We start from the raw sequence: 11,379 nt of genomic DNA, 5'->3' as shown, positions 1-11,379 counted from the left end.
TTCTATCTACCCCAGTGCTTAGAACAGTGCTTGGCACATAGTAAGAGCTTAACAAATACCATAATTATAATTAATATTAATAATAACCACTATGTGCCAGGCACCATTCTAAGTCCTGGGATAGATACAAGTTAATCAGGTCAGGCACAGTCCTTGTCCCACATAAGGCTCACAGTCTTAATCCTCATTTTAAAGAAGAGGGAACTAAGGCACAGAGAAGTCGAGCGACTTGCCAAAGGTCACACAGCAGACAAGTGACGGAGCCAGAATTAGAACTCAGATCCTTCTGACTCCCAGGTGCTTAGAACAGTGCTTGGCACATAGTAAGTGCTTAACAAATACCATCATTATTATCTACTAGGCCTCTCTGTGAGCGGTGCGTGTGTCTACCAACTCTGTTGCATTGTACTTTCCCAAGAATTTAGTACAGTGCTCTGCACATAGTAGGTACTCAGTAAATATCACTGATTGACTGTGGAGCTGGGCTTCAAGTCTTCCATCGGGAAGCAGAGGAAAGGGGCAGGGAACACAGGACGGTGAAGGCTGCTGAATGAGGGTTTCTCTTATTCAGCCAAGAACATCATAGATTACCTTTTCTATCTTACCCCATTTTAAGTCAACTAAGACCGCTGCCCCTTCGTCCAGCCCCATATGTCCTGCTTTGTTCTGGCCTGCAAATCAGTGTTTGGGAAATGGTGGGACACGGTTGAGGCGGGGAAGGAACAGACTCACAGCCATGTATTCTGGTTTGGGTCAACAATTAGTACATGACTTATGCCTGGATTTTACATACTGTGGTAATTCAAAAGCCCAGAAATACTTGTAAAGTGTAATTGTAATTAAATACACCATTGATTATTCAAAATGTTAAACTTTTTCCTCTAATTTCTATTAGTTTAGCTATTTATTAAACACATTATATAACAAGCACTGGGATAGATATAAACCTAACAGATGAGACATAATCTCTGTCCTACACAGAGCTCAAGTCTAGGTACTTACCATCTAGATTTAACCAAACTCAATGTGAGAAGCTTATGGTGTAGTGGAAAGAGCAGGGGCCTAGGAGTCAGAGGATCTACTTCTAATCCCATTTCTACCAATTCTTTGCTGTTTCACTTCAGGTAAGTCATTTAACTTCTCTGTACTTCAATTTCCTCAACTGTTAAATGGTGATTAAATATCAGTTCTCCCTCCTACTTAAACCTGGAGCCCCATGCAGGACTGGGACTGTATGCAACCTAATTAACAGAACTGAGATGGTATTAACCTAATTAACTTGTATCAACCCCAGATCTTAGAACAGTGCTTGATATATAAATACATAATAATAATAGTCTTGTCTTTCCCAAAATCAATAATCTTAATATCCTCACAACACAGAATCTTTTAAAATCTCAAAAGTGATCTTTCCCTATCATTTTGGTTAGACAAATTAAATAGGATGTAGCATTTAATGTTAGAGAAATCAGTGTTTTTAATCCTTTCCTAGGATGATAATAGTCTGCAAATAATGGGTACTACATTTACCATTTAACAGAATCTCTGCTATCTTCTCTCTCTCCTGGACTTTCCCTTTCATCCACTTTACTCTACAAGGATTGGACTAAATTCTTGGAATGATCAATATGAAAATTTGAAATTAGGACAATTTTAATTTACCTTCAATAACTGTTCCTTCTCCTTGTAGATTTCCATTATTTTGTTGTGCTTCTGTTTGATCCATAGTAGAAGAAAAAGTCATAGTGTTTCCTGAAATTATTTCCTGGATATTAGTTTCAGAACACTTGTATTTCTTTGGGCTCAGCTGGTATTTCATTGCCTGGCTCACTTATTCCTGGATCATTCTTATATAAAATTGAAGAAATTGGTTTTAAATAGTTAATAAAAATAGTATGAAATATTTATTCATTATAAAACAGAGACATAATGTTTGTAAACTAGGTATGGTATGCAAATTGTAATTGCTTGATTAGTGTCTAAGGAGCAATTCTCATGGCCAAGTTCTCATGCCTACAACATGAAGTTTACATAATTTCTTTACCTAGAAATCAAACATTCTTTCCATAGTTCAGAGATTACTAGCAACATACTCTATTCCTTGGCTCTCAAATTATATTACATTGAATGGCCCTATTTGCCACCAGAGGGAATCTTTGTGCTAGATAATTTTGTGACATTATTTGTCAGTGGGAATCCCTTTTTGACTGAGGAAAGGGTGGCAGGGTAGGCCATGGGGGCAAGACTCTGTTTATAGCTTCTTTTTTGATAATATAGATGATGAAACTGACAATAAATTAAAAGTCCTTGGTGATTTACTCTAAAGAGTAACTTTTATTTCTGACCAGAGAAATGCTCTACAGGGACACTTCTGTCTCCCAACAATTCTGTTAGAAGGATCTACGCAATTTTTCCATTTTACAGTTAAGAAGACCAAGACAATAACAAATAAAAGGAATTACTCTGGATCATTCAAATAATTCATCATAGTTATAATTACATATCTTAGATGGTAGAGGAAGGGCGGGAAATATCAACATTTTAAAATACTTTTCCATTTTCCAATTTTACCTCTTGTGCTCTGTCTTGCTCAAAATGCCGATTTTTTGCACAACTCAATTTGTCATAAGACTCTTGTAACTTAATATACTCTTCCTTAAATGAAACCAACTCCCTTTTAAGGCTATCAACTTCTTCAAGGAGGTTTTTCTCTATAAAAATTGAGCTGAACAAGTGAACATGTAACACAAGCCTTGTCTGGAAATATTTGAAAAGCAATATTTTAAAAGAGCAATACATATGTAATCATGCAAAATAAAAATAAAAAATAGCTTCAAACCAAAATGAATGTTGAAAAAATGCTAATAAAATTGAAGAGAAAGACATTCAGCTTTTTTCTCCATTTACTTTTCAAATAATCCACCAAACTATTGGGAGTTCAATAAACATTAAAAAATGATTATGATGGTCTGTTAATTGATATTTGGTTAAAGCATCCAAATTTGAGGGAGAACAGTGGGTTAGGAAACAAAGCTAAGAGATGCAAAAAAAAAAAATGACAGGACAGAGAGACAGAAAGATACAGCAATAGAGTATCGGAGTGGGGACGTGGGGGCCAGGGAGGAAAATGAGGAAGAGAGCACAAATGCAGCTGGTGTGGCCTGAGGTGTGGCAGAGGCAATAGATTGTGAGCCCGTTGTTGGGTAGGGATTGTCTCTAACTGTTGCAGAATTCTAATTTCCAAGGCTTAGTACAGTGCTCTCGCTACCAAAATAGCTGATTTTGCCATTTTCCTGACTTCCTGACCCTACAGGAGATTTTAAAGAGGCTTGGAAAGGGTCAATTCAGCTCTACTGATAATAATAGTAGTATTGTAGCTGCTGCGACAAAGTTGGAATAGGCTAGAAAGCTTCTCCATCTACCTAAAGGTTCCCACCAAAGTCCTTTCAGAATACCAGGGTGACTGTCTTGCCAAATGTAGGATGTCTGAACATATTATAGCTTGTGCATACATAAAAAACATATACTAATTGTCAAGTACCTAGCCTCTGGATTATTCAAGTCCTTGGGTCTCCTCTTTCTCACTTCCTGCCTTTAAATATTTCACTAGCCCTTACACAAAAATTTAAGCTGCCTTGAGGGCAAGGAATCATGTTTATTCTATTGTGATCGCTGAAATAGTACAGTGCTTCTGCACAGAATAGGCACTAAATAAATACACTGACTGATGATCGTACTATCTTCTCACATGAATAACTACACTTAAGCCACTTTTTCACTAGAAGACTTGGCTAGAGGACCAGGAAACTTGCTATGAATCTACCAGCTTCTATTTAGCCCTGCCCAGACCCCAAACAGGTTTTGAATCCCAAAGAGATATCAAAAACCAATTCTTAAGTCATAGCTGATATAAAATTCTTTTTTCTTTAAGAACTTTGAACAGGGTAACTCACGAACAGTTCTATGTAGTTTTTGAACTCCCCTCACAAACAAGGTCTTCTTCAGTCTTATGATTCATATTGTCTTGAAAATTGATGCATGACTTTTTTAATTGGCATTATTTTAGCTGGGGTTGGAAAAATCCTAATTTCATCTCTTCAGCATCTTGCAATGCTGATTCATTAAATTGTCAGAATTCAAGAGAAATTCTCCACTGGAGGATTCTTCTGAATAAGATGCAATTAACTCACTGACAACCGCATCTTCCATCTCTAAATTAAACATTTCCAGTTACCTGTTCAGAGATGTCTTCAATACCTTGAAAAGCTGACAGTGTGGGTGAAGCTTCACCCACGGTCCTAATCACTGTTGATTTCTTCATCTTAGACCAGGTAGGCTAATAAGAACAGGGAGGGATTCACTGACCTGTAGCGTTCAGCTGGAAACTCAGGGCTGGTTGGGCTTGCAATTGACATGTAACAATTTGGGGTGTCTTCCTGGGGTAGTTTTATTGTGGATTAGTTGTAAACCCCAGGGGCATCTGTACTCAGCACTGGATTCGGGAGGTAAACAAGTGGGGCAACAGCTACTGAAAATTTGAAAGCACCCAGCCTCCCCCTGGCCAGATCCGGAGTAGGGTCCCTGGGACACGGGAGGGGAATGTGATGGCTCTAGAGAAAAGGAAGGATGATCAGAGATCTTCCACTGAAAAACCTCTAGGTTCAGAGGCTCCAGGCAAATTGGGGCAGAATTCTGAATGACATCATACAGAAAAAGGAGGGGATGATGAAGTTCTTCCCTGCTTTGGCTGGCATTATTCATTCGGTCTTATTTATTGAGCGCTCACTATGTGCAAAGATTTGAATCTGGCCATTCCTGTGTCGTTGTTGTCAAAATTCCTTCAAGTTGTTTCCTACCCACGGACATATCTTCTCCAGAACGTCCCATCTTCATTCGTAGCCATTCTGATATGTAGTCCATAGAGACTAGAGTCCTACCTGTAGCTTCACCCATATCTCCTCGAGCCTCCTGACAACTTATATCCCTTCGATTCTTTCTCCTTACCATCTTTCCTTCTTTCTCTCAGACTGAGGTGTAATTTATGGTGATCTATTCAATTTATTCAAGATATGCATATGTCCTCTATTGTTTCTATCCTCATTCTAGCCTTTCTTCATCCAAGACGTACTATATTCCCATTAGCCATAAAAAAACTCATTATACTTTGTAACCACAGGATTCTTACCTCTATGAATGAAAGTTTCTACTGGAATGAAAATCCTTCTTGCAATAGGTGGAAAGAGCACGGGCTTGGGAGTCATAGGTCATGAGTTCGAATCCCGGCTCTGCCACTTGTCAGTTGTGTGACTGTGGGCAAGTCACTTAACTTCTCTGTGCCTCAGTTACCTCATCTGTCAAATGGGGATTACCTGTGAGCCTCACATGGGACAACCTGATTACCCTGTATCTACCCCAGTGCTTAGAACAGTGCTCGGCACATAGTAAGCGCTTTACAAATACCAACATTATTATACCAAAAAGAGTCCGTTTTTTTCCTACCGATTTGCCCAGCAAAATGCAGAAACAAACACCTTCCTTCAATTTTTCCTAAGCAAATTCTACATGCTCTCCACCACTTATTTATCCTATCTGCTTAACAGTGCTGTCTCTCTTTCAAGTTCCACTGAGAGGAGTAGTAGTGGTGATATTAAAAACGCATATTCACATAGTATTATTGTTCCAAAGATCTCAAAACACTTTGCCTTTAAGAGTGAATAGAGCAAGGAGGGAATTAATCAAGTTATTAGTGAAATTCAGAGGGGAACAAAAATACTATTCAGAGGAAATCCTAAAGAGGAGACATTACTTATTGTAACTAAACATGTGTCTATTGCAGCTTTTCTTGGGGCTCCTTGTGAACCTCAGTGTCTCTAATTTGTCATCTCCTTTCCTTAGATGGAAAGCTACATAAGAGTCTGAAAATACAAATGAGAACATACATCCTCTATTTCCATACATCCTAGGTCTCAAATGCACACTGATGCTGCTTTGCCTTACTGATCCATTTTCAATTTAATACTTCAGTGTTGTGGGAGTGAGCTTAATTGTTGTAGACCCAGCACTAATATTCACTGATGTTTCGCTTATAATTTATAGATGACACAGCACCAGTAGATTTGACTTAATTTTAAAATTTGTAGTTTTTACATGGTTAGAATTTTCAGGTACCACACTTATTATCATTACAGTTTTCCTTGCTTGCAACATATATCTATATTAAATATAAATGAAAAGCCCAAGGTCCCTTAGGGTTTTTTAACTGTGTTTGTTTCAAATTTTATGGAATAGAACAAAGAAAATTCTTAAATCGATTGTATAATGATAAAGTTGTCTCTTGTGAAACATGAAAAAATACTGAATATGTTAAAATGCACTTCATGCATTTTGAAATTATTTCATCTCTGATATTACATAATTGAATCGTTTCTCCAACTGACTTGGATATAGCAACAATTAACATCAGATGATGCCATGGTATCTCAAGGAAATAAGCTAATGAACGTCAGTTGCCTTCATTAATATAGGAACCTGATTACCCGTAATTTTGCCAAATAAAGGAAGGAAAAACATCTTACAGAGAATAATAGTTTCTCACCACCTAGTATGGCAATATTATTTTTTTAAATGACATTTTGTGCCGATGCTTTAAACTCTGGAGTAAAATTCTGCTGACTTGGAAAAAAACATATCTTTCTTATACCTGAAGATATTTATTTTCTATTGTTTTCTTTCTTTTAAAACAATGGGATGGATACTGAAAGCAGATATTAAAAATGGAAAGTCAGAACGGAGAGTCATTTGGGAAGGGAAGGGTTTTTACCAAAGTATACACAGCTGCCACACATAGAAAAACTATATGGAGTTAATTAAAGTTAGCTTTGAAAAAACATTTACTCCTAAAAATATTTGAAGTGCCAAAAAAAAATTAGGTTTCTGACCTTAGTCTTGCAGTATTTTCCTCTCCTCTAGGAGTTACCTAAAATAGCTAATCACTACTTTAAAATAACTTAACACACTAATATTTAAGTTTATAAACCTACATCTCTTTTCCAAGTTTGTGCTGCTTTCTCGTGCTCATTCTGAAGATTAAGGTATTTTTCTTCATTTTCTTTTACCTTCTTCCTTTGCAGCTCATTATCTCTTTCAAGGGTCTGCAATAAAATTAATTATCCAAAAAATAATCAATACTACATTAATGAATTTTGATGTGTTTTATGTTGCTTGGACCTTGGCTTCTAACATGCTGAAAGTGCCATACAGATCAGTGATAATGTGCTATCTCAACAATAATTTTCATAAATTAACAGAAAGGTGCTTATAGTTTAGCTAACAGGAAGCAGGGGGAGGCTATGAAAAAGAAATGGCTATAAAAGGGTATAAAAACACTTGCCATTATTCAGTTTCACTGCATAAGTTTTAATGTGCTGAAAAAGTAATATAAAGTCCAGAGCAGAGAAATATAAAATGTAGCCTAATGTAGGCTAACTGAACTAAAACAAAATTTTTAAACTTCATCTGTCCTTGCTTATCGTGAGATAAACATGCTAAATGACCTTTTATAAAATTTTAGTATTTAAAACTGACAGTGTATTTTTCTAGGGGTTTCAGATTTTTTTTGCTATATACAGCATTAAATTTAAATTATAAAATTAAAGCTTAAAATATGAAATGCATGGTCATTAAACTTGATCACCATTATGTCTAGGATTGCTTAATGTCAGTTTTACTGTGATGTGGTGATTAAGTAAATTTTTGAAAATTAACTGCGGTCCAATTGGAGTTCCAACCTAAGATCATTTTGCAATATAAGAAAATATTAGAAACAATGTATATCATTTATGACCTTTGCAAAACAAAATTTAAAAAGAAATCAAGATCAACTTATAATTTTATTTTTTCCTCAAAGAGTTATTGATTATCTTCTTCATTGTTAGGTATAATTAATAAGCCTACTTAGCCACTGTTTCATCAGGTCACAGTTGAACGATTACATTTTAAAGCACCATATTGCACAGCATTTAGAAAGAAGGTATCCTTTGCCCATAAGAATTTTTCTACCAGGATGTCCAATCGACATCTAAAACTTAACATGGCCAAAACAGAACTTCTCATCTTACCACCCAAATCCTGTAGTAGAAAACACCTCTGTCTCATAAGCCCATAAGCTCGGCATTAAGCTGCTTATTTGATGTCACCCAATTTTAACAGTTCTACCTTGACATCATCTATAGAATCCACTCTATCCAAACTGCTACCTTACTAATTAAAGCACTTATATCCTGCCTTGATTACTGCATTAACCTCCTTGCTTATCTGCCCACCTCCAGTTCCTCCGCTCTCCAGTCCATACTTCACTTTGCTGCCTGGATCATTTTTCTAGAAAAATTTCAGGCCACATCTCCCCACTCCTCTAAAACATCCAAAGACTGCATCAGAAAAAAATTCCTAATTATTAGCTTTAAAGGACTCCATCAGTTCTCCTTGTCCTATAGAAGCTCGCTGATCTCCTACTATAACGCAGTGGGTATATCCCCTTCTAATGCCAACCTATTCACTCTATCTCAGTCTTGTGTGTCTCACTGCTGACCACTTGCCCATGTCCTCCTTCTGGCCTGGAACTCACTCTCCCCTCATATCTGCCAAACCTCCTCCTTCTCCTTCTTCAAAGTCCTACTAAATTTACATCTCCAAGAGGTCTTCCCTGACCCTCATTTCTCCAGTTGCTCTCCCTTCTATATTGTCTGTGCACTTGGATCCATATTCTTTAAAACACTTGTTATTCTCACTGTAGACTGTAAGCTTCTTGTACTGTACTATTCTCTCCAGGATGCCTATTAGTGTGCTCTGCAGAGAGTAAGCACTCAATAATACCCTTGATGAACTGCAAAGGAAACGTTCTATATAGACTACCCAAATTAAGCAACGCTACATGCCATGTACTCTAGGATTTTACCTTAGAAAAGATCCCAAAGTGTTAAGCTGTACAGCATTCACTTCACTCACATAAAGGGAAGTGAGTTTGAAGTAGAGCCAGTGATAAACTTATTTTTCCCCACAACCTCCCAGTGCTATCAGTTGAGATACCTTTCTTGTCCACATGCAACTCTCCAAATCCTGCACTCAAGAATAAATGTGCGAGCAGGGATTTGAGATTACTAAGGAGGAATACAAAGAGGCAGAAAGGCCAGTGGCCTCCTCACTAGTTGGAAATGAGGGGTTGATAATAGGGCTGTGTATAATAGTCCAAGGGAGGGAAATGTTTATTACTTAATAGAAACTTCGTTTTTTGATTCAAAAATTACATACACGACCTTTGTACGTGTAAGCATATGAACTTGGTATCCTCTACCCAGTAATCCCATTGTGGGCAGCAAATGTATCTATTAACTGTTAAATTTTACTCTCCTAAGTGCTTATAACAGTGCTCTGCATACAGTGAGCACACAGTAGATACCATCGATTGATTGACAAATAGGAGGACTGAGTGTATTTGTTTTCTTAATTCTACTTGCTACTGTTGTGTTAGTGCTCAAAAGACTTGGTTTTTTGTTGCTGATGAATACCTTTGGTTGTGGTGTTGATTCTCTTGTGGCAAATTGATTAAAAAACCCAGTCTTGAAACTTTGAGCAGGTTGTATATTCACACCATCTAATGTTGGTATTTGTTAAGCGCTTACTATGTGCAAAGCACTGTTCTAAGCGCTGGGGTAGACACAGGGGAATCAGGTTGTCCCACGTGGGGCTCACAGTCTTAATCCCCATTTTACAGATGATGGAACTGAGGCACAGAGAAGTTAAGTGACTTGCCCACAGTCACACAGTTGACAAGTGGCAGAGCTGGGATTCGAACTCATGAGTCCTGACTCCAAAGCCCGTGCACTTTCCACTGAGCCACGATCTACCGTCCTGACACTCAGAAATCTGGTTTTCACTCATTCACCAAGCTTTCCAATGACCTTCTATTGGCTAAATCTAATGGGTTTCTCTCTGACCTAATCCTCTTTGAACTCAGGGCTGTTTTTGATGCTGTTAATCTCTCCCTTCTCCTAGAAACTCTAATTATGTTCTCTCCTGGTTCCTTTCCTCACTTGACCTTCTTGTTTCAAAAGTTTACTTTCTTGCTCGTCACTGCACTGTTGGCCAACTAACTTTGCAGAATTATATTAACAGATTTTTTTAGAATGAGCATGGCCTAGTATAAAGAGCAAGGGTCTGCAACTCAAAGGACCTGGGTTTTAATCCTGACTCTGCCTTTGAGTTAAATGCTTGTTCTCCCTCTGCTTAAGACAGTGAGCTCCATATGGGACAGGGACTGATCAACTTGTATCTACCCTAGCAATTAGTAAAGTGCTTGACAGATGGTAAGGGCTTAAATACCACAATTCTTAATGTGTATGTGGCTAACAATGCAGTAAACGCTTAACAAATGCTATTATTATTATTATTATTGTTCCCCGGTGCAGGCTTAAATATCACCATGTTTGGTTTTTTAGTCTGGATGATTGAGCAAAGTGGTTTATAAGCATGTCTTCTTGCGGGTCTTCTTGGGTGTCTTGATCAATCAATCCATCAATCAATGGAATTTTTTAAGCATTTACTGCATGCACAGCACCATACTAAGTGTTTAGGAGAGAAAAATACGACAGAATTGGTAGACATTTCCCTGCCCACAAGCAGCTTTAGAGTCTAGAGGACTATATGCCACTAGGACACAGTCAACTCTGTGTAGCAATTTCTGCACCATTGCCTCTAGGGCTCTTGCCAATCCTCAAATTCTGTTGAGTTGGAAGAGTTTCCCAGTGGTGCAAAAGTGTATCCTAACATCTGCATCCAGGCCTCTTGTTGCATCTTCCACCATGGCTGCATAAACATAATTGAATAGGAGAGGGCACGCTACATATCCCTGATTTACCTCATTAGTAAATGGGGAATTGATTGGACATATTACCCTGATTTTGACATATCCAGCTGTGCTGTCATAAACTTAATAAGCTTTCTAGGATAGCCAAATTTGTTAATTCCAGAGTACAGATATACTGATGGAATCAAATGTTTTGAAAATTGTGTAGCAACACTCAATGCTGTTCCCCACATCTTTCCTGCCTCTAATTTGCTACAAAGATCCTGTCGTGCCACTCTGATTTTAAGCCAACCTGAGATTCCAGGAACATTTGGCCAATAATATTCTTCAGTAATCAATCGAGGATTGTGCTACCTGAAGTCCCACCGGCCATAGAAAGGAGATACTTCCTCTTTTCTTCTTGAAGAGGTGAAGGTGGTGGCACCTATGAATTCCTGTGGCATTATCTCAGTATTCAGAGAAGCAGCATGGTTTTGTGGCAAGAGCCCGGGCTTGGGAGTCAGAAGACATGGATTCTA

General features: G+C 37.8%; 1 protein-coding gene across 1 annotated transcript in view; it reads right to left on the bottom strand.

The window, feature by feature from the left end:
- Positions 1 to 11,379, bottom strand: part of CCDC73 (coiled-coil domain containing 73) — an 89,206-nt gene that overhangs the window by 10,572 nt on the left and 67,255 nt on the right. The window contains exons 14-16 of the mRNA XM_029059844.2: positions 7,041 to 7,151; positions 2,572 to 2,712; positions 1,663 to 1,807 (exon numbers count right to left, since the gene is read on the bottom strand). Coding sequence (XP_028915677.1) covers positions 1,663 to 1,807; positions 2,572 to 2,712; positions 7,041 to 7,151 — 397 coding nt within the window. The remainder of the gene's footprint in view (positions 1 to 1,662; positions 1,808 to 2,571; positions 2,713 to 7,040; positions 7,152 to 11,379) is intronic.

The sequence above is a fragment of the Ornithorhynchus anatinus genome, chromosome 3 (genome assembly GCF_004115215.2).
Source record: "Ornithorhynchus anatinus isolate Pmale09 chromosome 3, mOrnAna1.pri.v4, whole genome shotgun sequence".
NCBI classification, from domain to species: domain Eukaryota; kingdom Metazoa; phylum Chordata; class Mammalia; order Monotremata; family Ornithorhynchidae; genus Ornithorhynchus; species Ornithorhynchus anatinus.
The sequence above is the reverse complement of the archived record's forward strand: the minus strand, read 5'-3'. Positions and strand labels throughout refer to the sequence as shown.